The sequence below is a fragment of the Capra hircus genome, chromosome 15 (genome assembly GCF_001704415.2).
Source record: "Capra hircus breed San Clemente chromosome 15, ASM170441v1, whole genome shotgun sequence".
Taxonomy (NCBI): domain Eukaryota; kingdom Metazoa; phylum Chordata; class Mammalia; order Artiodactyla; family Bovidae; genus Capra; species Capra hircus.
In genome coordinates, this window is record NC_030822.1 from 30,788,456 (window position 1) to 30,814,756 (window position 26,301).

Genomic DNA, 26,301 nt, shown 5'->3' on the forward strand with positions numbered 1-26,301 from the left:
TCTGCGCCTCCCTGTCTCTCTTTCTCAGTCTCTCCTTCTGTGTGTGAGTCTTTCTTTTCCTCTCTCCCAGCCAGTCTCTCTACCCCTCCCTCTCCCTCTCCGTCTGGGTCTCTCGGTCCCTCCTCCCTCCTCCCTCCCCCTTCTGCATTATCAGACCTGCTCCAACCTCCTGCCAGAGCCAGCCTAGCGGCAGAGGCAGTGACAGCGGGAGGAGCGGGAACTGCCAGGGCAGCAGGGCTGGACTGGGGTGTCGAGTCCAGGCTGAGCCGGGGACAGGCCACTGTTCTTGGTCCCCGTGCCTGCTGGGCCAGGCGCCCTGCCTGGAACCCCGGGCAGGGTGCACAGGGTGAGGTGCCACTTTAGTCTGGCTGGGGAGGCAGACGATGAGGAGCGATGGGGCAGGCATGCGGCCACTCCATCCTCTGCAGGAGCCAGCCGTACCCGGCTGCGCGACCGGCTGAGCCGTGAGTACTGCTGAGGGTCTGGGGTCTGGGTGAGCGGCTCGGGAGGTGCTGTGGACTGGGTCCTGGGAGTCCCTCCAAGGAGCTGGGGTTGGTGTAGAGCTGAGCCACGTGGGAACATCGATCCTGCTCCAGGGTGCCCGGTTGCTGGACCATAGCATGGCGGGGGCGGCGGGGGCAGGGAGTGGGATCTCTGTGTAGGGCGGGGGTGCCTGACATCAATCTAGGGTGTGTTGCAGCTGGGGTCCCATAGAAGGGGCTGGTGGCTAGGGGAGGGTTTGGTGATGGACATGAACCATCCCTTCAGGGGCTGGGGGGTAGGGGAGGTCTGTGGGGAGTGTGTGTGTCAGGGTGGGGGGGTGTTGAGGGTATTTCCAAAGAGCTCCGGAGTCTGATAGACTGATTCAGGACCCTGGAGAGGGATGATGTCCCAGACCAGGGTGGGGGTGTGTGTGTGTGTGTGTAGAGAGAGAACATGAATTATGAATAAGAGTGGCCCTGGAGCAGGAGAAGGTCTGGGGGAACTGCCCTCCATGGAACGGGGATTGGGATTCAGAGTCACCAATGTAGGCATGTTTGTCCCCAAAGCCCCTATCCCAGAGAGAACCATGGGGCTGGTTGGAATGAGGCTCCTGTGCACCAGCCTCGTGAGCACCCACGTGCAGGGAGACGCATATGCAGGTGAGCAGAAGGGGCTCCGTGGAGGTGCCCCTCCATCATCTGAGGGCTGCTGAGGTAGCAGGCAAGTGACATGTGTCTCCAAGTCAGTGATAGTGCAGGTCCAAGCCAGGCTATGTGAGGGTGTGTGTGTGTGTGTTTGTGTATAAATGTTGGGGTGTAAGGGAACATGTGGAGTATCAAAGGGCATGTAGGGATCCTTGGTAGTTGGGTATGCAGCAGGGTGTGTGAGCATCCCAGTGTGACTCTTGAGAGTTTAGGTAAGAGTATGTGTGTTGGTGTGTGTGTGTGTGTTGGTGTGTGTGTGTGTGTGTGCTTGAATTTGTCTATTGGCATGCATGTTAATATGTGTGCTGTGTCTGCAAAATAGAATGACTCAATATTGAGCATGTCATTTGATTCTATGTGTATTCATGTTTGTGTGTGTACTGATCGGTGTCTGAATATTAGTGCTACTGTGTGTGTATGTGTGTGTTATGTAGGTGTCTGTGTTAGCATAACTGTTCTTGTGTGGGTGTGTGATCATGCATGGGTCCTAGTGTGCATGAGTGTGTATGTAGGTGCTTGTGTGGCTGGTATGTGTGTGTGTCTATATGTGTGTGTTCATCTGAGTGTGTGTGGGTGGCTGTTTCCTTCCCTGGTGGATGGGGACACAGCTGAGACACTGTGGCCCACCAAGGCTGGGCAGGGGTGGCTGAATGTGTGACCACCTCCATGAGCTCAGGACAATTCATTCTACACCCTGAGGGGAGATGGAGAAAACAAATAGGCAATAATGGCTCTGCTCTCTGGGGCCTCTTAAGCTTCCTAACATAAAATAGCTTGAACATAATTAAGCAGTAAAGACCAAGAACAAGCTAACAGGTGGGGGTGGTGGGCATAGTATAAGCAAAGGCCCTGGGTTGGGATTGGGTGTGTGCCTGCAGCCATGAGGAGGCTAGAGGGGTGGGCAGGGACCATATCCTATGGGACTTTGACCTCCAGGCCTCTTGGGCTTTATCCTAAGGCCCCTGGGGAGTCCAGGAAGGTTTTGTACAACACGGGTATAACCGGTTTTGGGATTTAGAAAGTTGCCTCAATGGAACTGTCAAGGTTGAACTGGAAGGGAAGGGTGGCGGCCCGGAGACCAGTGTGAAGGCTAAACCACTGTGGGTATCAGGGACGTCTGGGGCCTATTGGACCAAAAGGCAGATGAGACCAGGGGCTTTCTGAAGGGAGAGTTGTGGGGGCTTGGAAGAGAGGATGGGAGCAAGGGAGCGTGGAGGTGGCTCAGACTTGGGCTAGAGCTGGGGGTGCAGTGGCAGGACCTCAGAGGGTGTACATGTGGGAAAGGAAGAGCTCTTGGAAGGTTGAGACAAAGAAGGTAGTAGAGGGACCTGGTAGGGTTTATAGCCGGGCAGAGGGTTGGAGATCCTGGAGCCATCTCTTCCCAGACAGAGAAAGCAAGACTGCTGTTTTGACTCTCTCCTCTAGCTGCCAGGCTGGGGCTGAGCCTCGGGCCCCTTCCTCTCAGGCCTGCTCAGCACCTCTTGGTTCCCTGAGCTGGATGGCTCTCTGAGGGTTAACTGCCTTTACACTCCTGCACCTCCCAGTTCCCCCTGCCCACCAAGCACTCCTCCTGCTACTCTTCCTGCTTCCCACTCCAGCCTCTTGTCCCAGGGGATTACTGATGGCTTGGCTGGGATCTAGCCAAATGAGGGAGGCAGGACTCCCAGCAATCCCCTCCTTCAGCCTTAATGGACTGGGAGTCTCACCCTCAGCCGTGCTGCTGTTGGGTCCAGCCTGCACTCCTCAGGCTTCTGCTGCTTCGGCCTTTCCAATCTACCCACTGGGCGTGCTTCCATTCCTGCATTCATGTCTTCATTCCTTTTTTGCAACAGAGATCCCCCAGTGCCTGCTTGGTGCCCAGTGGGCGGGCCTCTGAAGACACAGCACACTGACCCAGACCTTGCTCTCAGGGAGTGCCCAGTCTGATGAGGGAGGCAGAAGTGGAAACTTACAACCCTCCAGGGAATAGTGCTGGGCAGAGAGAAGTCTAGGGAATGGGGGACCCACACCAAGTCAGGGCGGCCGAGGAAGAGACATTTGAGCTGGATCTTGAGGGATGGATAAGAATTGCCCAGGCAGGGAAGGGCAGAGAAAAAAGCCTATGAAAGTGGGTGGATGTGAGAAAGTGCAGTGTGTTCAATGGACAGAGTTTGGATTGGCAGAAGTGAGAAGGGAGATGAAAAGAGGAAGAGAGAGACAGAGGGGTCAGATTCCATTGGATCTCAAGTGCCAGGCTAAGGGGCTTATAGAGGCTTAGACTTTTCCTCTTAAAATTAAGGAGCTAGAGAAAGGCTTCTGAATAGGAGACCTCCCCTAGGAAGCCCTCCTTGGTTCCCCCTTCCCTCTGACCCCATGACCCACCCTGAAGTCTTTCTCCCTGAGGGTGCAGGATCAAGCACCATGGGACTTCCCTGGTGGTCCAGTGGCTGGGACTCCCCTCTTCTGGTGCAGGGAGCCTGGGTTCCATCCCTGGTTGGGGAACTAGATCCTGTATGCTGTGACCAAGACCTGGCACAGCCAAATAAGTACTAAATTTTTTTTAAAATGCAGCCCCGACTTAGCCTTCCCCTGTGATGTCCCCTGTGTGTGAGCTCCTTATCCAGCTAGCCAAGGAATTCCTCAAAGGCAGGAGCCACCTCCTTGCGCTTCTCCACCTCACTCACAGCCCAGGGTTTGGCACCCAACACAGTGCAGCTTCCCAGGGTGGGGGGAGGACATAAAGAGCATCTGGGCCACTGTCTAGCATTCTCTTCACTCCTCTCTACAGCTTGCCCTCAGATCTGTCCAGCTCTGCTTACATACCCCCAGGGTCAGGATGCTCATTCCTTCCCTCTTGGGGAGCCCTTCCCTTGTGGGCTCAGCTACTCCAGGCTGCCTGGCCTTGCATCATTTCTTGATCCAGGGTCACTCTCCTTTCTAAGCAGGGCCAGGCTGGGGCATGGTGGTTCAGTAGTGCTAGGAACATGCCTTGGGCAGAGAGAGGGGAGAGATTAGCAGCCTTTATTCCAACTATAGATGGTAAAACTGAGATGGAGCAGTCCCTGAGCCCTCTCCAAGAATAAAGATAAAGAAGCAGGCATGGCCAGAGTAGGGAGTGAGGGTAGACAATGAGGAGAACTTCCTACCAGCACAGAGGGGCTATAAAATCACCTGGCTTCACAAGAGCAGACTGTGGGCATGAAGGGGGACATTTCCAGGACAGGAGGGGGAGTTGGAGGCAGAGGCACAACTTGGCCGTGCTCTTCCTGCAGTTGAGTGATGTCCTCAGGGAGAGGGGACTGGGGGGGCTCAGACATACAGAGGAGAGGGGTCAGGATTCATTCCTTCCTTCCTTCGTTCAGCAGCCATTCAATGGATTGCTGCCCAACCAAACATGGCAGCCCTGCGGGGAGAGGGACAGAGCCAGTGACCACTTGGAGGGAAGCCTGTGGTCTTTCCTACCTCTGCCAGTGTCAGACGAAGACATTTAGGAGGAGGGGCCTTGGGCTGGCCTTAAAAGGAAGAGTCACTTCTCCAGACAGAACTGAGAGAGAGCTCCAGGAAGAGGGAATGCCACATGCAAAGACCTTGAGGTGAGCGCAAACATGGTTTTGTTTCTGTGAGGACTATGAAAGTTTGAAGTGGCCTAAGAGTGAAGTTCAAGGGCAGGGGGCGGAGGACTGGGCAGAGATGGGGCAGGAGAGAAGTGAGGGAATGGAAGTTAGAAGACAGGAAGCACTTTCTGCCACCAAAGGGTCCCCCAGCAGCTTTGACATGTAGGCCTGCTGCAACTTCTTGGTCTCTCCCAGTGCCCCCAGCAGGGTCTGCTGAGGACCTCCTCCTCATTTGAGAATGGAGTGTTCAGTGAACAGAGACTCTGGAAGTGAGGGAGGAGCATCGGCTGAAGAATGTGGGCCCCTTCCAGAGAGTGGAATGCAAATGAATCCAAAGCAATATGCAAATAAACCAGCCCAGGCTTGGCAGCTTTGGCTGGGAGGATGAGACGTCACCCCCTTCCATGCTGGCCTCCCACCCCTTCTGCCCCAGCCCCCGGGACAGACCGAGTAGCCTGGTCCGATGCTCTGAACACTCCAGCGTGCCTGAACCACAGGACTGCGGCCTCTAGGGTGGGGGCCGTGGGCTCCCTGTCAGCACCCCCACCCTCTCAGGGAAGTAGGTATATTTAGTAACAGGGATGTTTTCAACACATTTATCTCCCATTGTTCAGCTGCCCATTCCCTGGGAAAGGCCAGGTCCCAGGGGATGTGACCCACTTCTTTAAGTCCCTGAAGTCACCCTTCTCACTGCCTACCCTGAAAAACAGGGAGCAGTGGGGGCTTGGTGCAGCAGGAGGGATTTAAGTTAGACAACCGGGAGGACTTCCCAACAGTGTGGTTGCTGAGATATGAGAACCCTGGGGCTTCCAGGCTCTCACTATTTGGATGGCTATCTTGGGTTCAGAGGGGACTTTGAAAACAGGATTGAGAAGGTGGCAGACAGACATAGTTTCCAGTTTCCGTAACTTTATTTTGTGTCGTCCTGGGTGACTTAGCTTCTTTCTCTGAACCCCATGTGAATAACGGAGGGGGAATAACAGTACTTTCCTGGCAGGGTGACTGAAGAATCTGGAAGTGGAGTGCTTAGCACCAGGCAAGCGGCAGGTGCTCATAAAGGTTAGCCACTGCCCTTATGAAACACCCACCCTCACCTACACTTTTAGAAAGATTCAGTGAGGGGCTGGAGCGGGAGAGACCAGAGCTAGAGAGCCCAGAAGCTGTCATCCTGTGGGTGAGACAAGAAGTCTGAAATGGAGCCGAGGTGGTGGGAATGGTGAGAAGTGTGGATGTTCTGTGGGAGGAGCTGAGGGGCCTTAGAGACACGTAACCACCTCCCCAGGCTGCTTGGTCTGGGCTGAGATTAATCCCCAGGGGAAACAATGGCGGAAAGGGCTTGATGAGGGCTCAAGTCTGTGGCCACACCCATGACAGTCTGTGAGTCATTCTGGGAGTTGTAGTCTCGAGTGAACTTGCAGTGAGTACGTTTTGTACTGCCACCTTGGATCCAAATCCATGCCCTGCTGCTGAGGCTGGCTGGGGCAGGCCCTGGTGAATGCTGGAACATTCGAGGCCCCAAAGGTGAAGCAGCCTGCATCCCTTCCCTCAGGGATCACTCAGCCTGCTGAGTGCTGGCAGGTGCAGGGGGCAGGGATAAAAGGATTAAGCCATAATTATGACTCTTCACACGTTCACAGAGAAATTTACAGCTTCCAGAGCACTGTTTTCACATCTATGATCTCATTTAATCCTCACCACAAACCCAAGAGACTGCTGTTTTCTAGATGAAGAGACAGAGGATCTGAGAGGGGAAATAACTGGCCCAGAGGTATTCAGCTAATCCCTAGAGCACAGATCTGTCATTGTTGTTCAGTTGCTAAGTTGTGTACAACTGTTTGTTTGTGACCCCATGGACTGCAGCACATCAGGCTTCCCTATCCTCCACTATGTCCTGGAGTTTGCTCAAGTTCAGTCCATTGAGTTGGTGATGCACAGGTCTGTCTGCCCCTAAAGCTCCTGCCCTTTCCATGAATTATTGTCCCAGATGGCAAAGGCCAGGCTTCGAAGGACAGACAAGATATGGACAATTAGACATCTCAGCAGAGGAACAGCTGAGCAAAGACCTGGCTCAAAGGTGAGAAGGCCAGGGTTGGGCTCCTTGGGATATGACACTAAGAGATAGACTGGTCAACCCCAGAGGCCTAGCTCCAGACTGAGTTTGGACTTCTTGCTGTGGCTCACCAGGATTTACCCAAGGGTTCTGAGCAGAGGCAGGAACTGATTAGAGCTGGTCTTGGGAGGCTTGGACTGATTGGATGGAGGTGGAGAAGCCCGAGATGGCCTGAGGCTTCTGAACTCCACTCCTGGTGCTCCCAGAATTTTGCTCCTCTTCCTCTGGTACACTTCTTCGCAACCTCTCCTTCCTCCCCCCACCTAACCCCCACAGCCCCCCACTTCCTCTTCCTCTCCCTTCTAACAGCCTGGGGAGTGATGACCAGGTAATCTTAGAGCTGTGCTGTAATGCCACATATCTCCAGCAGGGGTGCTATCACATAAGTCCATTCTAGCCTGGGTCTTCAAGTTTGATGGATAAGGAGTAGAGAGGAAGGGTAGGGAGAGGAGGACCCATTGTTCTCCACTTGCTTTGTGCTGGAAGGTGAGAGGGCCCCGCTGAAATAACCTAGGGAGATAGGGAGGCTGGAGAGAGGCTGGACCCCACGCAACAGGGACAGACACACTGGAGGGGTTGAGCCTGGAGGCAAGAAATTTGTTCCTCACAGTTTTAGGGTAGGTTTAGATATGGAAATGGATTTAGACTGAAATTATAGATAGTGTCTGGATTTCTACTGGATGGCGATTTCCCTGATACTGAGGTGAGGGTGAGGTTGGTTGATTTCTTTGTTTCTGTGTGTGTCAATGTGATCTTCCCGTTGTACGTGTGTGTATATGGCTCTGAGAAGGTGAGAGCATTTAGATCAGTGTTTGTATAGCGTCTGGGCATATTTATATGCGTGAACATGTGACTGTCCATTCTTTCGCCTGCTCTGTTGTTAGAGGGCTATATGCGTGCTGGTGTGGCTTGTGTGTGTGTACCTGTGTATAGAGTGTTATGCAGATTGTTCTGGTGAAACTGTGTGTCAGTGTCTGTGTCTGTGTATGTGGGTGCCCATGTCCGAGCAGGAGAGCACAGATGAGTAGGTATGTGTGAAGGCTCAAATACCTGCTCTGCTGACAGCAAGGCCACACCCAAAGTATAGCTGCTGCTGCTGCTGCTAAGTCGCTTCAGTTGTGTCTGACTCTGTGCGGCAACACTTTGTCTCCTGGGTACCACCTATCTAAAGAAAGAGAAAAGATGTGTGTAGACTTAGGCTGAATGGGCTGTCATGTGTGGGACTGGGCTTCCCTTTGGGGACTCTGGCCTGCTCCTAGTCAGTGAAAGCCCTGGAAGGAGCAGATTGTCTCTATATTCAGACTCAGGTAGGGCCAGCCAGGATACTGAGCCATCATATTGAAATGCTGGACATAGCTGAGAGGTGTCTAGCTTCCATTCTCCTGGGAACTCTTAATGGCCACACCTGTGTCCTATTAGAAAGTTTCAGGGACTCTCAGCCCAATTTTTTCATTATATAAATGCAAATATTGAAGCCCAGAGAGAGGCTAGTGATTAACCCAAGATTACACTGCAGGATCCAGGGAAGGGTGGGAGGGCTTGGAGCAGAGAGAGGGGTTATGTCTGGCCTGGGAGACCTCCCTCCCTCTACCCTGGACCAAGAGGAGAGCTCGGGGTAAAGAGTCAGGTCTGTGGCAGGAGGCCACCCCTGTGCCTGGGCATTTCCACCCCTCCCAGGCCTCAGATGCTGCCTCTGAAGTTTCTACCAGAGCTTCTGCCTGCTGTGAGAGTCCTCCCGGGAACCTATGAAGTCTGTCTCTCCGCAGAGCATAGAGGCTCAATGGAGGAGAGTCCAGCAGTGGGGCAGGATCAGGGAAGGGCCTCCTGTAAGAAGCCTCAATGTCCTCATCTTTGCATCAGACACCTTTTTAGGTCTCAAGTGTTGTAACATTCTGGGCTTTCCCTAAAATCTCTCCATGGGCTCTTAGTACTGAGATAGTGCTGGGCCCTGGGGGAGTCCTGGAGGCCCAGCTTGGCTCAATGTGGGGGTGCAGGGCAGTCCCATAGGGGGAGGCTCTGCCCTGAGGAAGGAAGGATGAGCTTCCTGTCCATGGGGCGGGCAGGTATGAGCAGGGGCTGGGCAGCCTGGTTAGGGAGGCAGCCAGTGAGATTCCTGTCCTAGCAGGGAAGTTGGTGGCAAAGTCTCTGAAGTTCATTCAGTCTGTAGCTGCCATGGAGGGGCCAGAGAAGGACATGCCTTTGCCCCTGCCGTCAGGCAAAGGGAGGTTTTTGAACTCCAGAGTGCTCCCCCTGGCGGTCTGGGCATCGGGAAGGTGTGAGATGAGACCATCCAGCTGGAGGCAGGGAGCTCCCCTTCCTTGGGGGAATGCAAGAGAAATCTGTCTTCCTAGAGTTTGGGGTTGGAGGCCGGGGAACTGGCAGTGAGGATGCTCTGGTGGAGATGGGAGTGCAATGGCTAGGGCTGGGCCACTCTGCAAAGGTTTTGCTGGTTGAGCGCTGGTGGGGAGGGAGCAGACAGCAGGCGGGCAGACAGGAGGCAGCTTGCTTTGTGCTGAGTCGTGGGGATTCTAGGGTGGGAGGCTGCTGGCTGGGGGCTCAGACTTTGAGTGAGGCAGGGGGCTGGGCAGGAATTAGGGTAGGAGAGGAGAGGAGCAGGCAGCCCAGTATTGTATCCTTCCAAAGCCAGAGAGGATGCAGAGCTATCTTAAAACTTGAAGTGGGATGGGGCTTGGGGGCTAGATGGAGAGAACTAATGTTTAGAGAGTGCCCTTTGTATTCTGGTGGGGGGGTGGGGATGGTTCCAGGATCCTCTGTGGACACCAAACTCCAAGAAAGCTCAAGTCCCTTATCATCTCAGTTGCTCAGTTGTGTCCAACTCTTTGCGACCCCATGGACTGCAGCATGCCAGGTTTCCCTGTCCATCACCAATTCCCGGAGACTGCTCAAACTCATGTCTGTCAAGTCAATGATACAAGTCCTTTATAGAAAATGTCACAGTATTTGCATATAACCTCCCATGTGTTTACTTTAAATCATCTCTAGATTACTTACAGTACCTAATATAATGTAAATGCTCTGTAAGTAGTTGTAAATACAATGTGAATACTATGTAAATAGTTGCAGCCAGTGGCAAATTCAAGTTTTGCCTTGTGGAACTTTCTGGATTTTGTTTTTTTCAAATATTCCCCATCCATGGTTGGTTGAATGCGTGGATGCAGAACCTGCAGATACAGAGGGCCAACTGTAGGTTTAAATCACCTTTAATCACCTCAACTGTCCTTCAAGAAGCTAGCGCTGTTTTGTGGAGGGGAAACAGATGACACACTCAGGCGGTTTAATTGAAGGCAGTTTGATGATGCAATGATTACAGAGGTGGGGTAGGATTAAGAGAACCAACAGGGCATGTGGAGGCACTTAAGACTAGCATCTGAGAGACCCGAGGAGCAAGGAGAGTGCTCCAGACCCTAGCTGGGGTTCTGGATGAGGGCTGCCCTACAGAGGCCATCAGAGGAGGTGGGGTGGGTGAGGGTGCCAGTACCCTGGGTCCTCTTACTTCTCATCACCCCCTCCCACCCTCACTGGCAGAACCAGATTGGAGGCCAGAGACTAAGGGAGCCTGTTGAAGCAGCACTGAACATCAGCCTTGGGGCCCAGAAAAGGGCAGAAAATGATGGAGAGTTGGAGGGACAAATGGATGATGGGAAACTGAAACCCAGAGAGGGTGCCCACTTGCCCAAGGTCACATAGCCAGTAGGTCTCAGAGCTGGAGCCAGAAGCCAGGCCCTGCCTCTGAACACCCACTTTGTCATGTCCAGTGGGGCATGGTGAGTGACCTAGTAATCTGCTCTTAGGCTCGAGCTGCTTCCCTGTCTGAGCAGCACTGGGGCTGCTGAAGAGTGTCATCCAGGCTATGGTGAATTTTGGGTTTAGGAAGTCCTAAGTGAAGGGAGAACTAAAGAGCCTCTTGATGAAAGTGAAAGAGGAGAGTGAAAAAGTTGGCTTAAAGCTCAACATTCAGAAAACTAAGATCATGGCATCTGGTTCCATCACTTCATGGCAAATAGATGGGGAAACAGTGGAAACAGTGGCTGACTTTATTTTTATGGGCTCCAAAATCACTGCAGATGGTGATTGCAGCCAGGAAATTAAAAGATGCTTACTCCTTGAAAGGAAGGTTATGACCAACCTAGACAGCATATTAAAAAGCAGAGATATTACTTTGCCAACAAATGTCTGTCTAGTCAAGGCTATGATTTTTCCAGTGGTCATGTATGGATGTGACAGTTGGACTGTGAAGAAAGCTGAGTGCCGAAGAATTGATGCTTTTGAACTGTGGTGTTGGAGAAGACTCTTGAGAGTCCCTTGGACTGCAAGGAGATCCAACCAGTCCATCCTAAAGGAGATCAGTCCTGGGTGTTCTTCGGAGGGACTGATGTTGAAGCTGAAACTCCAGTACTTTGGCCACCTGATGCAAAGAGCTGACTCATTTGAAAAGACCCTGATGCTGGGAAAGATTGAGGGCAGGAGGAGAAGGGGATGGCAGAGGATGAGATGGCTGGGTGGCATCACTGACTTGATGGACATGGGTTTGAGTGAACTCTGGGAGCTGGTGATGGACAGGGAGGCCTGGCGTGCTGCGGTTCATGGGGTCGCAAAGAGTCGGACACGAATGAGCGACTGAACTGAACTGACCTGAAGGGACAGTTGGAGGAGCCAGTGAGGAGGCTGGTGTGGAGACCCAAGTGAGGGACAAGAAGGCCGCATCAGGGGTGGCTGGACATGTGAGTGGCATGGACGGGTCAGGGGAGGAGTGGCAGCGCCTGCCCCCACCTCCCCTGCCTGAGCTAGGGCCCGAGTTCCCATTGTCTGCCCACCTACGCAGGGATGTGTGATAACTTGAGATCCCCCTCCAGGAGCACTCCTCCCTGATTCATCCCGCTGGGGCTTCCACACTCCACAGCGCCCATCCATGGCACCCATAAGCCACCCCCTCAGACTATGGCCCCCCAGGAACAAAGTTATGTCACTGCTGCCTCATCTCTTAATAATATTATGACCTGTCCACTGCCAAACTGGATTCAAGTCCTCCCATTTGAGACCTTTCTGCTGGAGTTTGATCTCAGTCCTTCTTGCTGCTCAGAGTACAGTCCTTGGGCCTCCCTGGGAGATGAGTCAGCGAGACGGCCCCTCCTGGTGCTGGGGTGGTGAGGGGCCTTGGCCTAGCCAGCTCATCTGAGTGCCCTGTGCCAATGGGGACCCACTCTCAGCCTCTGCTGGGCCTCAGGCCGCTGACTCATCATCAGTGATAATTAGCATCTCCAGGGCACCCTTCCACCCCACTAAGTGCTTGACAGTCATTAGGTGCTATTGTGAGTGGCTGCATTGCCACCCCCAGCCCCAGGCTGCTCCTCCAGTACCAAGTGCCCTGGCCACAGACACACCGCTCCAGGCCCGGGGGAAACAAATGCAAGCAAAGAGAAAAGCAACACAAGAAGAAGCAGCCCATGGCCTACAGGCATGGAGAGCCCCACACAGAAACATCAAAATACACCAGGAAACAGTTTGGCCTGAATGCAAAAGAAACAGTGAACTGCAGTACCCTTGCACACAACCCAGGTGTACAGAGGCAGGCACGCAACACAGATGTGGATTCAGCACACGCACACAGAAACACTTGCACTCCGCATAAACACAGAATACCCATCAGGTGGCCAGGTCAGGCTCCCTTGGGCTCCCCACCTGTCCAGCATCTCTCACTCTGGGCTGTTGCATACGCTGTTCGTTTTGCCTGAAACACCTTTCCTCAATAGCCTCTCCCTTCATGGCTAACTCCTATCATTCTCCAGGTCTTGGTGGCCCTTCCATACTCCCCAGCTCCCCTCTGCCACATAGCATCACTAATGGTTTTCCAACCAGTCTTTACAAGTTTGGGGATGAAGGCTTTTTGCCTGTGCCGGGTGAGGTGATGACTAAATTCTGAGTGGGCGATTAGGGCCGAGAAACTCTGGGAAGAGTGAGTCAGGTATAGCTGCGAGGAGCCCTGGCTACTCAGGGCCTGAACAGGCATTTAACATACCAGCCAGCATAGCCAGATGCCCTCTGCCTCATTTTTCAGATTCTGATTCCTTTTGCCTTTCTTCCAGGCTTGTTGCCTGACCCAGTTCCCTCCTTCCCAAAGCCGGCTCAGCCTCTTGCCACCTCTCTGAGCTCACTCACAGGCTCATTTGCCATCTTCACTTGAGTGTGCTCCACCTCCACTTCTAAGCCTAGTGAAAACCTCATTAATGAGGGCTTGGGTCAGAGGCACATCCTCTGTGTATGGCTTCCTAACCCCTGCCACTTAGTGTGGGAAAGGGAGGTGGTGGAGACGAGTGATTATGAGCCCAAGCCTTGGGCACCGCCTCCTGCTTCAGCTCGCAACTCTTCCACTTCTTAGCTGCAGGACCTGTGCTGAGTTCTGCCACCTTTGTTCCCTCTTCTGTAAAAAGGGGACGATAATAGAGCCCACCTCGTTAGGGCTGCTGTGAGGATGAACTGAGACAAAGCGTGTGATGCACCTGTGCCCAGTTCCGCTCCCTCCCCGGGGCCCGCGTGAGAGCAGGGGAGCTAATGAGATCAAGCCACGTGCAGCCGGGAGGTGCCTAGTGATAGGAACTGAGTGAAACCGGCATCTGTGGTGTGAGCACCTACTGTGCGCCTCTACTGGCTTTCTGCACCTCCCTGCCTCAGTTTCCGCACGGCTGCCAATTCTGCACGGTTTTTATACTATGGCCAGGAAGGTAGGGGTGTGACTTCCTTAAAAAATTCTTCACATCCATTTTATTGAGGTATAATTTACATACAGTAAAATCACCAATTTAAACTGTATGATTTGATGAGTTTTGGTGAATCTATATAGTCATATAACCATCATTATTTCAATCATGAGAAGATTATTTTTATCATCTCCTGAGACTTTCCCTGTGCCCTTTGCAGTCAGTACCCCTTGAGGGTGATGTCTTCCAGGGCTGTGAGAGGTGCTGGGTTTTCCTTGAGCTGATAGCCTGGGCACAGAGTGAGGACTGCTGGTGCATGCCGCGAGACACCGAGGAATGGCTTGCGCTCTCTCAGCCTTGGTTCCTGTGGACTGGTGAGGAGCCCGAGGCCAGGGGAGGGAAGGGATGGTCAGGCCACAGTGTCCTGACGGTCGCCCCTGGGTGTAAGGGCTGGGTCAGCTGGGAGTGGTGGCCTCAGAAATCCACAGTGTGGATGACAGAGATTAGGGAGTTGGTGTTCCCCAAAACCCTCCCCTCCTGGAATCAGATGTGCCCCGTGGCCCAGGTGGAAATGGTCACATATTGTTCAAGCAGGGGGTTCTGCAACATGATTCAACTTCTTATCTCCCCCACCAGGGGCCATAAACCCTCTGGGGACCAGAGATTCTCCTAAAAGAAGGGGGCTCTTTTGTTCCCCACTCTCAGAACCAAATATTAAAGCAATTATGTAACTAGCAATAAATTACTTAAAGTAGTGACTCACTCAGCTTAATTAGAGCACGAGCAGGGAGAGATTAAGGTATTTTTAGCGCACACACCTCACTCCCTCCCGTGGAGGGAGGCCTCTGAGCAAGGTGGGGGTGGAGAAAAGACTGGGAGCTCATAGGAGGACCCCAGGTGTCTGCAAGGAGATGAAAGCTGATCCTCTGCCCACTAAGGTCCCAACAAAGAGAGGGCAAGTCAGAGCTGCAGCAGAAGGGATTCAGATGAGACTCAAGGAACACTTCTCAGTGGTGCTCCTTGAAGAGCTGGGACAGGTAAACTAGATTATGAGCTCTCTGAGGGCAGATACTATGTCTGTGAGCCCCTCTCCACCCAGGAACAGAATAAGAATGAGACTTGGGGTCAGACAGGGATTCCCAGGTGGTGCAGTGGTAAAGAACCCACCTGGCAATGCAGGAGATGCAAGAGGGGCAGGTTCAATCCTTGCGTCAGGAAGATCCCCTGGAGTAAGAAATGGCAACCTACTCCAGTATTCTTGCCTGGAAAATCCTGTGGACAGAGGAACCTGGTGGGCTACAGTCTATGGGGTCACAGAGTTGGACACGACTGAGTGACTAACACACTTGGGGTCAGACAAGTCTTGGTTTGAATCCCACCTTTACTGGGTACTAGCTGTGTGGCCTTGGGCGGTTCCTTTATCACCCCCAAGCTTCTATTTTCTTCACTGTAAAAATGGGCATAATAATATCCCCCTTTGTATATATTGTAAGGATCAAATGGATTACTGTGACATGTGAAGCAAACCCCAGTACTGACTTTACAGGACCCAGACCTCCAAAAGGGCAGGAATTAAGTCTGTTTATGTAATGTATCCCAAGCTCCATTCACAGGGCCACACATAGTAGGCATTCAATAAATGCTTATTGAGTGAATAGATGTTAGTTTCATTTCCATTCTCCAGATCCATACGGGCTCCTTGTTTTGAGGTTTTGTGAATAAAGGAACTTGGTGAGTAGAGGGCAGGGGTGCCTCACAGGTGGCATTTGGCCTTTCACTCTCAGGTAGAGGGTAACAGGTGACTTCCAACAGAAAAAAGGCAGACTTCTGGGGAGAGGCCTGGGAGGGTTCAGGACCACGGACAGCCCCAACCTGTGTCTCCCGTGTGACCAGGAGACTTGCTGGGATGAAAGGGTCTACCATATGTGCCCTCCACAACCCCGGTGGGAGGAGCCAGTGGTCCAGTCTGACTGGGGAGACCAGGACCTTCACCCACCATCACTGGGAGTTCAGAGGAGAGGGGAGGGGGCAGTGTGGGGCATCCTGAACAGCCAGGGATCTGCAAAATGTGGTAGCAATTCTGACTCTGTAAGTGTTCTGGGGGGATTAAATGAGCTACTTCTTAGGAATGCCTGGCACGTGACTGCCTGGAGAGGGCACAACATGGGTTCACTTCCCTCCACTTCTCAGCCCCTGTGGCATGAGGGATGTCCCCCTGCTCTGTTGAGGGCCTGGACATCTGCTCACAGGCCCCAGGGTGGGAACTTCCTATTCTGGGCTCCACTGACCCCTACCTCTGAGGCTGGGCTGAGATAGGCACACAGTAGGTGCAAAGGACAGCCTGGGGAAAGGTCTGCCCTCCTCTTTCCTACCAGAGCATTGGGAAGCTGAGAGAAGGTCACAGATGACCCTCCTCCAGGCCCAGAGCCCCAAGGCTCCTGCCCCCAGTAACCACTCTGATCAGTTCTGACCAGCTCTCCTCACACCTCGCTGGCCTTCCAGGGCTCAGGCGATGAATTAGTGATGACAGCATCTCAGCATCACTATGACGACCAGGCATGTCCTTAGCCTCCAGTCAGAATGCATTGGCAGAGGCCAGAGACCCCTTTGACTCTGGGCCTTGGGACTGGTGTGTGTGTGTGACAGGGGCCAAAGGGGAGAGAGGGTGGGGCAGGACCAGACACGGGGCCTCCATCTCGAGAGGACTAGAGTTCATTCAGATTGTTAGCTCCACAGGGACCTTGGAGACAGCTGTTTCTCTCTCCTTCCTTCCTCATCTCTTTCTTTTCATTCCTCCCTCCCTCGTTGCTTCCTTCCATGTCCCTAAGCCCCTTCTCTGTCCAAGGTCCTGAGCTGCCCACCACCTTCACACACACCCCTCAGTTGGGGAATGAGGCCCAGCCTGACCCTCATCCATGGGAGCTCAGAGTGAGACGGGGGCATAGACGCTTCCTGGTCTAGGCTCCAGAGGTGTGTTGGCCGCTGGTGGCTCTGTGGAGGGGGTGGTCCTGGCTTAGCCCTGCCAGGGTCTGTGCAAATGGCTTTGCAGAGGGGGTGATACCTCTTCCAGCCCTGTTGATTGAGGAGGGGATTTTTCCAATGGAGAGACAGAGGTCCAGGGAATTCCCTGCAGTCCCTGGCAATGGTTAGGACTCAGTGCTTTCACTGCCAGGACCCTTAGTTCCCATTCTGCAAGTCACACCACTCAGCAGAAAAAGAGGAGAGAGAGACAGAGGTCCAGAGGTGAACTGGGTAAACCATGAGGTATAAGCCCATAGGTGAAACATAAAGAGGGATGAGGGATTGATGAAAGTCCAGAACAGCCTAAGTGTGGGGTCTGCCGCGGGGAGCACAGGAGGAATGGAGCCTGGGGAAGGATTGGGAAGGAGTGGATGCAGTGAGGAGTTTGCAGTTTGTCTCACAGGGGAAGAGGAGCCCCCGAAGAATGTTGTTGTTGTTGCTTGTTCGCATCCTATTTTAGGGATGGGAAAACTGAGGCCCAGAGAGGGAAAGTGACTGGATTCAGCTCAGTGAGGTCCTCAGGGGCAGCCTGAGACTATGGGCTCTGCTAGGGTCCACTAGACCCCAGCTAGGGCTTCTTGCCCCAGACTTGCTAACCTGAATTTTCCCAAGTAACCACTACCTCCACTGGGTGGGGAGGCCCGTGAGTGACTTTGCCTTCAGATATAAGGAAATTTGCATAGGCATGGGTTGTGCTTATGGCCCTTCCTGCCTTGGAAGGATTGGGTGTGGGTGGGAAGGTAGTGGGGGAGGGCATCCAGGTAAGGCCCTGGAGGAAATCAGGGGCTTGGCTAAGGTCAGCAAGAAATTAGAGTTAGAAATTGAATCAAGCTTGGGTCTTTGGGCTCCCAGCCCCACACAGCGCCACATCCCCTTACTTTACACCTTCAGGGATCTTTGGCTGAGTTGGGCGCTGATATAAGAGGTAAAGCCCTCTCTGAGCCCCTCATGCTCCCCTAAGGGTTCTTCCTGGTCTTGGTGTCTGCTGAGGTTGGAACTCATCTGGGCTGAGAGGAGACATTTAGCTCCATTGTTCTGATGAAGACACTGAGGTCCCAAGGTAACAGTGACTCACTCAATATCAGGTCAGAACCAGACTGGGCCTGACTGCCTGGCCCTTAGCTTGTCCACACTTCCCCCACCCAAAGCTGTCCCTTGCTTCTCTTCATCCTGCTGTGCAGCCTTGCTGGGCCTGCCAGCTTTGATGGATGGCCCCACGTCTCAGCCTCCCTTCCATTCCTTTCTGGATGCTGGGCTGTTAGCCTCCTAATCACCAGTCCTGCCTGTGGTTTGCCAAGCCATCCATCTCTCCACAAAACCTCACCCAGCGCAGGTGGGTTTTTTGGGGTGCAGCAGGTCCCCCTTCTCTAAGGCCAAGCTGAAAGTGTGGCTTCAGGCCCTACTCCAGGGGAGTCAGGGGTCAGGAAGCTGTTTACACCCTGTTGCTAGAGGGCCAGAAATCCCCACCAGAACTTCCAAGGGAACTTATACATGCATACATGTGCATACACACATGTGAGCATACACACTTGCTCACAATAGCAGTATAAAAGCTTTCATGTATCAAAAAATACTATATGCTAAGCATTGTGCCAGAGCTCGGCAAGTATGATCTCATCCAGTTCGTTCATTACTGTTGATAACCCCAATGTACAGATAAGGAAACCGAGGCTCAGAGGGTCACATATCCAGGAGATGGAGGAAATGGGATTTGAACCCAGGTCGTATTGGCTCACTTTTATATTTGCCACTTCTCTGTTCTACTGACTTATGCATACACACACGTGCACACACACACGTGAGCACGTGCACACGTGCATGCACGAACACCAGCCTCCGTGTGGACCCCTGCCCTGCCCGTCTCCCTGGACCTGGTTCCTAAGGAGTAGAGAGAGTGCTGGGCTGAGGAAGAGATGAGGGGTCACTACTCATTGTCCACAGGCTGCCCCCAGGCTCCCACCCTGACAGTGACACTGATCAGCCATGGAGGCTGCATGGAGGAGGCAGCCCAGGCAGTAGGAAGAGGAGGCTGAGAGGCAGCTGATCGATTGATTACCCCTGCAGCACTGCCTTCCAGGAACCTGGGCCCAGGGCAGTGTGGCACCATGGGTCGATCATCTGGGATGCAGCCCAGGTTCCACATGCAGGGGGTGTGTATGTGGGGTGAGGCTGGCATAGGTCCCCTGCCTGCCCCCTTCCCCCTACTTTGCTGACCCTACCCCTTTCCCCTGCTCTCCCTGCTGCCCCCCACCATGGGCACTGCAGCTGGGAATCAAGCTACCTGTTCCCAGACACCTATGTGCACCCACTCCTGTGGGATTATTGTGCTCCAGAGACTGATCCTAGGGTTGCTGCTTCGAGGTGAGGAGAGGTCAGGCAGGGAGGTCAGGAGCCAGGAGTTTCAGGGGGTTGGAGTGAGCCTTCATAGATCTTTATGGCCAATTTAATAAGATAATGAATGTAAAGTGCTTCGTACCACCAGAGCGTGCAATAGGAGCTTAGTCTTTGCTGGTTCCTCCCTCAGGAATCTGCAGAGAGTGAGGCTGATGGGGGGGGGATGGGGTGCCTCTGAGGGCACCTGAGGTCCCAGAGGGACTGTCGGGTGCCACTGACAGTGTTAACAATGGCAGGAACGATTTGGCTCTGAGAGAGAAAGAGGGAGAGAGATTAGTACCTGACAAGTGACAGTCTAGCCAAGCATTATCATCTTTCTGACACAGGGAAGGGAACAGCTGGTGCTGGGAGGAGTGGTTGGGACCCCTCTCCACCTTCCTACTGGGAAGGGCCCCTGAACAGGTCTGTGTTGCCCCCTTCCTGGATCTGCTTCCATTCTGGCAGAGGGACCTCCACCAGGCCCTCCAACTTGCACTGGTCCCCAAGAGACCTGGGTTCAAGTCCTGGTTCAGGCACCTGCTGGCAAGTCATTTTCCATCTGTCTTCTCTGTGGCAGGCCGCTCCGGGGGCCTCTGTCTTCTCATCTGTGGCAGGTCCCCAAGAGGATTAAGTGAGATGTCACCTGTCCAGTGCCTGCCATTTCCCTCCCCACAAAAGGCCATGCCCCCTGGGTTCCCCAGAGCCTGCCTTCCCTGTTCACCGCCCCAAGAGCCACAGCTGTGGTCCATCTCTACCCTGGATGCCATCCGCTCCACCTTGGGTCCCCACTGTCCTGACACAGGGCCTGTTGTTGAGGAAGAAGGTAGTAAGGGGATCCCATTGCAGGCTCTGTCATCTTCTCTCTCACTCTGGGGAGAAGAGCGGGAGGAGAGTGAACCTCTCTGTACTGACGGTGACTCCATGGGTCACCAAGGCCCGGTGTGACTCCGACGGGTGTTGGCACAGGGCTCAGGACTGGGATTCCCAGGGCCGGACTTCCTACTGTTCCAGACGCTGCCTTACTGTACGAGCTTGGGCACGACCTGTCCTGGGGGGTGGGGTAAGAGAGACACGGAACCTCTCTGACCAGCCTCTCTTCTGAGGATCTGTACCCACATGATTCTGTGTGCTGGGGGAGAGGCTGGGTGGTGAGGCGGTGGTACAAGGCTGGTGACCTCCATGCCACAGATGGGCAGCCCCAGGAGGAGGGGCTCGGGACTGGGGCCAGCTTAGGACTCCTGTGGTCCCAGCGCCTTTTGTCCCCATACCGCCCCTGCCGCTGTCTGCTCTGCCCCCGGGCCCGTTGCCCCCACGCCCCAACCTGCTCCTCCATCCCTAGTCCTGTCTTCCTTTTTATGTCTCTGTATTGCCTTCTGCCTCGGGCTTATCTCCTCCTGTCGCACTTCCATCCATCTCTGTCATTCCCCTGTGGCTGCCTCCTGCTCCCTGGCACGCCCTTTCCCCCTGCAGGAGTTGGGCTCGTCTGAGAGTCAGTTCCTCTCTACGCTTGCGTGTCTCGGTGGTCTGAGTCTCAGCGCTCGTCTTCCTGCGCCTTCCCGAGTCTCCCTCTCTCTGATGGTGCCTTGTGCTGCCTCTGAAGCCCCTTAGTCTGTCTCTGTAAGTCTGTCTCTGGCCTCGTCTCTGGCTCTCTGTCTCTTAGGACCCACCTGGTCCTGTCTTCTTGGCCTCCCTTCCTCCCCTCACAAGCCCAGCCAGAGCAGCGGGTACAGCCCTCCAGCCTGGAAAGCGGGGTGGTCCACCCTCCCGCTCTCTCGTGCTGGCTGCCTTCGAGGCCCCTGACAATTGCCCTCCGCCCCACACCACTCAGGGCCTCGTTGCTAGGCCTTGGGCTGGCAGCACCTGGCTTCCATAGCGACGGGTGCCTAGAAACAAAATGCCACGTCTGCCGGTCCCACACGGAGTCTTGGCAGATCGAGCTCCTTTCGATCAATCAGGACAGGAAACGTGGCCGTCTCTGGGCTGCCTCCAGCTTGAAGAGGCGAGGAGACCACAGTCTCTGCCTTCTGGAACTTGGGAGCCACTGGGGTGAGAGGAACTGCTCCAGCGTGGTCCTGAAGTCAAAAAGGGAGCCCTCTCCCCTCTGGGCTCTTCTCAGAGGCATGCGTTTGCAAGGGGCTGGGTTTGGGTCACTGTTCTACTATTTCTAGCTATGTGACGTAAGACAAATGGCCTCCTGTCCTGTGACCGCAGTTTTATCAACTGTAAAGTTGAACTAATAATATAATGATGATTAAATAAGAGAATCACTTGTGTGGGCCTGGCACTTAGTAGGTAGTCCCTGACGGCATTGTCGTTCCTGCCCCTTCAAAGTTGTCTCAGATTTAATTAGCAGAGATGAGGGCGATGGAACTTTAGGCATGGATAGTGGTGTGAACAAAAGGTGGAGGCTGGAAGGGAAGTGTAGGGGCTCACAGGGGCCCTCTCCTCACCAGTATTCACAGAGACGCAGCCCACAGACCAGCAAGCTCTGAGGGCTGTAGAAACCCTGGAGCTTGAGTCCTAGAGTCTCGGTGTTATAGGCAGTTAGGATAATAGAGTGTTAGGATCTTGGGCTCCGACATTCTCAGGGCTCCAGGCTCTCAAATTCATAGGGTGTAAAAAGCACAGATTTTTCTAATAAAGGGATCTGCAATAGAAACTCTGATTTTCTTATATCACAAAGCTCTGGGAGTTCTTGGAAACTGTAAGCCACAAACTGGGTCTCCCTCTATGACTGTGTCTGAACAGGCAGAGAGTTTTCAGAGCATGGGGCTTTGGGTCCCTGTGGCTTAGAATTTCTTGTGCCTTGGCACCCCTCATGGGCTCAGCTCTGAGCAGTCCTGGTGTGTGTGTGTGTGTGCCCACGTGCATGGGGCACTGGGGTCAGTGACCAACTGCAGCCCGAGGCACCTCTGGAGAAAGGCCAGCCCAGGAATAGCTGGTGAAGGAAAGCTGGGCAGCTCGTGCGCAGCAGCGGTCCAAGTGGTGCTGGCTGGGTCTCTGGAAGCCACCCTTGGCCGAGGACCTGCTTGCCTTCATCCACCCAGCCTGCCCAACAGGGCTCAGGAGGAAACATCCCATGGGACATCCTAGGGTTGGAGTTATAGCAGCTCCTTGAGGTCCTGCAGACTGAAGGGCAGGAGGCACCTGTAAGGGGAAGAAATGGGGTAGGTGGGAGCTTGGGGGATGAGAGAAAAAGTGAAATCAGTGGGGCAATAGTGCCCAGTGGAGACTACAGTAGTGATTCTCAGCACCGCACTCTCTCTGCATTGCCCCAGGCTCCTGGGTTGGGTGGTTTGGGTTGGGGGAGCCTAAGCACCCTGAACCCACCTGCCTATAGTAGCCTGGGGTAGTCTCAGAGGAATGAGCTCCTTTTCCCACCTCTGCTCAAAGCTGGAAAGGCCAGTGGAGCTATTCAGAAAGCTGGAATCTGCCTTTCCTTTTGCTCGTCTTCCCAGTTTCCATGGGAATCATGGCTCAGGATGATCAGGATTTGATGGGATGGTGCTGTGGGAGGAGTCAGTGTCAGGCATAGCCATCCCACATGGGCAGGAGTCTGCTGCCAGGAAAGCGAGCTCCCCATCCGGGGGAGCATGCAAGCAGAGGCTGGATTGCCAGCCTCTGGATTACCTCAGGGTGACTTCAGAAAGGAGCTTAAGTGGGGAAAGATGGGCTTTGTATGACTGGCCCAGGGGCCCACCCCTTCTAGACATCACTGTGCTTCATTAAGGCGGGGCCACCATCTGCCCCCATCCCCTGCTCCTGCTCTGTGTGCCTGGCCCTGGGCCGGAAACAGACATGGACACAGACACATGGAGCTGAATTAGACCCCAGTCTCTTTCGGGTCTGGTGGGAGAGGCACTTAAGGAAACAAATACAGCTGGGCAAGTCCTTCAAAAGTGGCAGATCAGGTAGGGTGGAAGTTTCTACCACTGATTCCTACAGTCCACAGATGTCTTTTTGAGCAATTCCTCTGGGTCAAGCCTTGTTCTAGGTGTGGAGCCACAGCAATGAGCAAAACAGAAAGAGAGCCCTGTCCCCTGGAGCTGACAGCATAGTGCCTGGCGAAAGGACAGAGGTGCTGGTTGGAGGATTGGTGAGTGGTGAGGGGTGTGGCCAGAAGACAGGGTGGGTGGAGAATGAAAGGATGGTTTGGAGGCAGGGTTAAGGAAGATGAAGGCCAGGACCAGAACTCCAACTTTATCCAGTGGGCAGTGGGGAGCCATGTGGCTGTGGGTGAGGAAGAGTCAGACTTGAGGGACGAAAAGATCACTCCAGCAGATACGGACATTGGAGAGAAGAAGACACAGTCGTCCCCAAAGGAGGCACTAATGGGCAGCTGTGCCCATTAGTGTTCCTTGTGCTGGAGCCATGTGAGCACGTGTAAAGGGATGAGTCTGTGTATAGGAGTATGTGTGTGTGTGTGTAGGAGTAATGGGAGTGTGTATGCATATCTATAAAAAGATAGTAATTGTATAGGTGATTGTGTGTCTCCTGGGACAGCTTTGTGTGGCAGAAGACTCTTGGGGTTTGTAGAAAATAGGGGGCAGATTCCAAGGTGTGCCAAGGCCCAAGTCCCCTGGACCTCAGTCCATATATGAGTTGGCAGGTCCTGGACTAGTCTAGACTAGAATCCTCCAGGCTCCCTTCCCCCTCTAAGGTCATGGAGCTGGCCATCTGCTGCAGAGAAGACAAATGTGTATGCAAATAACATGGGGATGGGTGAGACCTGTGGTTGACCACCCTCCCACCCCTTGTCCCTTGAGCCTGGGTTCGCTCAGCTTGTGTTCTTTCCCACTCGGAGCTGCTGTGGGGGCTCTGGGAGCTGGCCCTGCCCACTCTGAACCCAGATCCACATTGTCCCCAGCACCTGCCTGTGGCCAGATCCTTTCTCTGTAGGGGTCACCCCCACATCTGGGGCCAGTGCCTGTGGACACTCACAGCTGACCTGGGCTAGTGGACATGAGCAGCACCTCTGTTAAGTGTGAATTTGAAAACACACAGACTCACACATTTACACATACATTTATACATGAATGCATCTATGGGCCATATATGGACACTTGTGCACACACACAACTGTACATATATACATGCATGTGTTCATACACACTCATACCTGTGCACACATACCTGTCTGCATACACATATAGGCATATTTCTGTAGACACACATCTCTGTACACATACAGGAGTTCGGCTCTACTGTGGAAGCACTGCACATCCTTACAGACACAAAGTTACAAACCTGTCCTCTGCCTCTTCTGCCCTCACCCACATCATGCTCACAGCCTGTGTGCACGCACACACTGTGTGCACACACCAGGGCTAGCCAAGGGTGGCTCACCAGGGTATGCCCTCTCTGGGCTGAAGCACTGAGGGCGGGCTCCGGCTGGATGCACAACCTGCAGGGATGTCAGTTCCTCCAAGATGCCTCTTGGATTGTCCCCTGGCAGGGTCCCTGGGGTGGTGGAGCTCCCTTTAAGTCCATGGGCTCCATCTCTAGTCACAGAGAGACTGAGCCTTGCACACTGCCTCCTGAGAAGCCCCCATGTTGGGATCTGGCCCTTGCTCACAGTCCTTGGGCCTAGCATGACCAGGCAGGCTTACCTGCCCCAGAGAGCTGCCTTCTGCTGGCTAGGCCTCCCTGGACACTGCCTTCCTCCACCTGAACTGCTCGAGTCCTCAGAGAGAACCAGGCCAAACTTCATAGGGCCAGATCCCTGCCTGAGGTCACCCAGCACTTTGGACAGGGCTCAGCTTGAACCTGGGACTTCCAGGAGTCTGACCACACTCAGCAACCAGAGGATAGATGCATGTCAGGTGCACAGATGGGCTCCTGGAAGCCGGACACATGGTCAAGGGGGATGGGAGCAGATTTGGGGTCTATTGAGGGTCTGCTGGCATCACACCCTGAAATAGAGAGATGGAGAGTAACAAAGTCTGCTCTTCAGACCCGCAGTGTCCAGAAAGGGGTCATTATTAGGAACAGAGATGGGCTGGTTGGACAGGGCCCAAGGTTGAGAGGCCCAGTACTCAGACTGACAGGCTCTCAGCTGAGAAACGTTGTCCTAACATACCCAGTCTGAAGTAGCTGGGTCCCTGGACAGCTTAGTGTGACCTGTAAGGTGGAGAGATGAAAAGAGGTGGCCGCGGGTCTGGGTTAGGCATCCCTAAAACTGAGCTTCCTCATGGCAGAGGTGGGATAGGGCTCAGGGCCTGGGAGTATAGGACCCTGAGTGCATTCTTGGGGACAACAGGAGAGCTGGGAAAATTAGATTTTCTCTCATGCCATTCCTTAAAAGACAGCATGAATATAAAGCACAGATTGGAGCCAGATGGCCTAGGTTTGACTTTTGGCTCTACTACTTAATAACTCTGTGACTGTGAGCAAATTACTTAGTCTCTCTGTGCCTCAGTTTTCCTTATCTGTTAAATGTGACTAATAATGGGTCCTGCCTTCTAGTACTGTTGAGAAGACAAACTATGAAGCACAGAGTGAGTGCTCAGCAAATGTTAAAGCCCAAGAGATGCTGGCTGTGCCAGGCCAGGGTTGGCCCTTGACTCTGGAGTCTGAGATATCCTCTCCTGAAGAACAAATAGCTCTGGCCTGTGGCTGTAACAGATGTCTCCTGGATACCTTGTCCTACCTGTACTGTCTGGAGCCCAGGATTGAGTTGATAATAGATGCTCAGGATTTACCAAGAGATTTGTGTACTGGTTTCAGACTCAGTCCTTATAATAGCCCTTACATTGGTCACCCCCTTAACAGAGTAAGAAGCTGAGGCCAAAAAAAGAATGGAGGCTTTCTCTTTTTGGTCAGAACCTTTGCACATCTTAGCCCATGTAATATTTTCTACAACATTAGTAAGTAGGACAAGTCGCCCCCAGTCTGAAGGTGCAGTAACAAACACTGACTTGGCCTGGATTACTTGGTGACAAAGGAGTTTCCCATCCCTCCCTGTGCCCCTAGACATGACTCCTAGTAAAGATACAGGAAGGGGGACCCAGAGGACTAAGGTAGCATCCAGGGAAGGCCTACTGAAGGAGGTGGCATCCTACTGGCCCCTGAAAGATAAGCAGGCCCAGAGGGCATTGGGGTTGGGGTGGTTGAGTGGAGGCCGGAAGGTGAGAATGAGTCAGTCACCCAGCTGAATAGAGAAGGCAGTATAAATTTAAGGAATGGTGGTAAGAGGGTCAAAGCAAAACAAGTTTGCTCAAGAGGGTCTGCCATGTCAGACTGAGGGTTTGGGCTTTACTGTGCTGCCAGCAGGGAATCACTGAAGGTGTGTGAGCAGGGGA

At 53.6% G+C, this 26,301-nt stretch overlaps 1 protein-coding gene across 1 annotated transcript in view; it reads left to right on the forward strand.

Moving 5' to 3' along the window:
• PDE2A (phosphodiesterase 2A) overlaps nt 394-26,301 on the forward strand; it is a 509,398-nt gene continuing 483,490 nt past the window's right edge. Inside the window, exon 1 of the mRNA XM_018059398.1 lies at nt 394-464. Coding sequence (XP_017914887.1) covers nt 394-464 — 71 coding nt within the window. The remainder of the gene's footprint in view (nt 465-26,301) is intronic.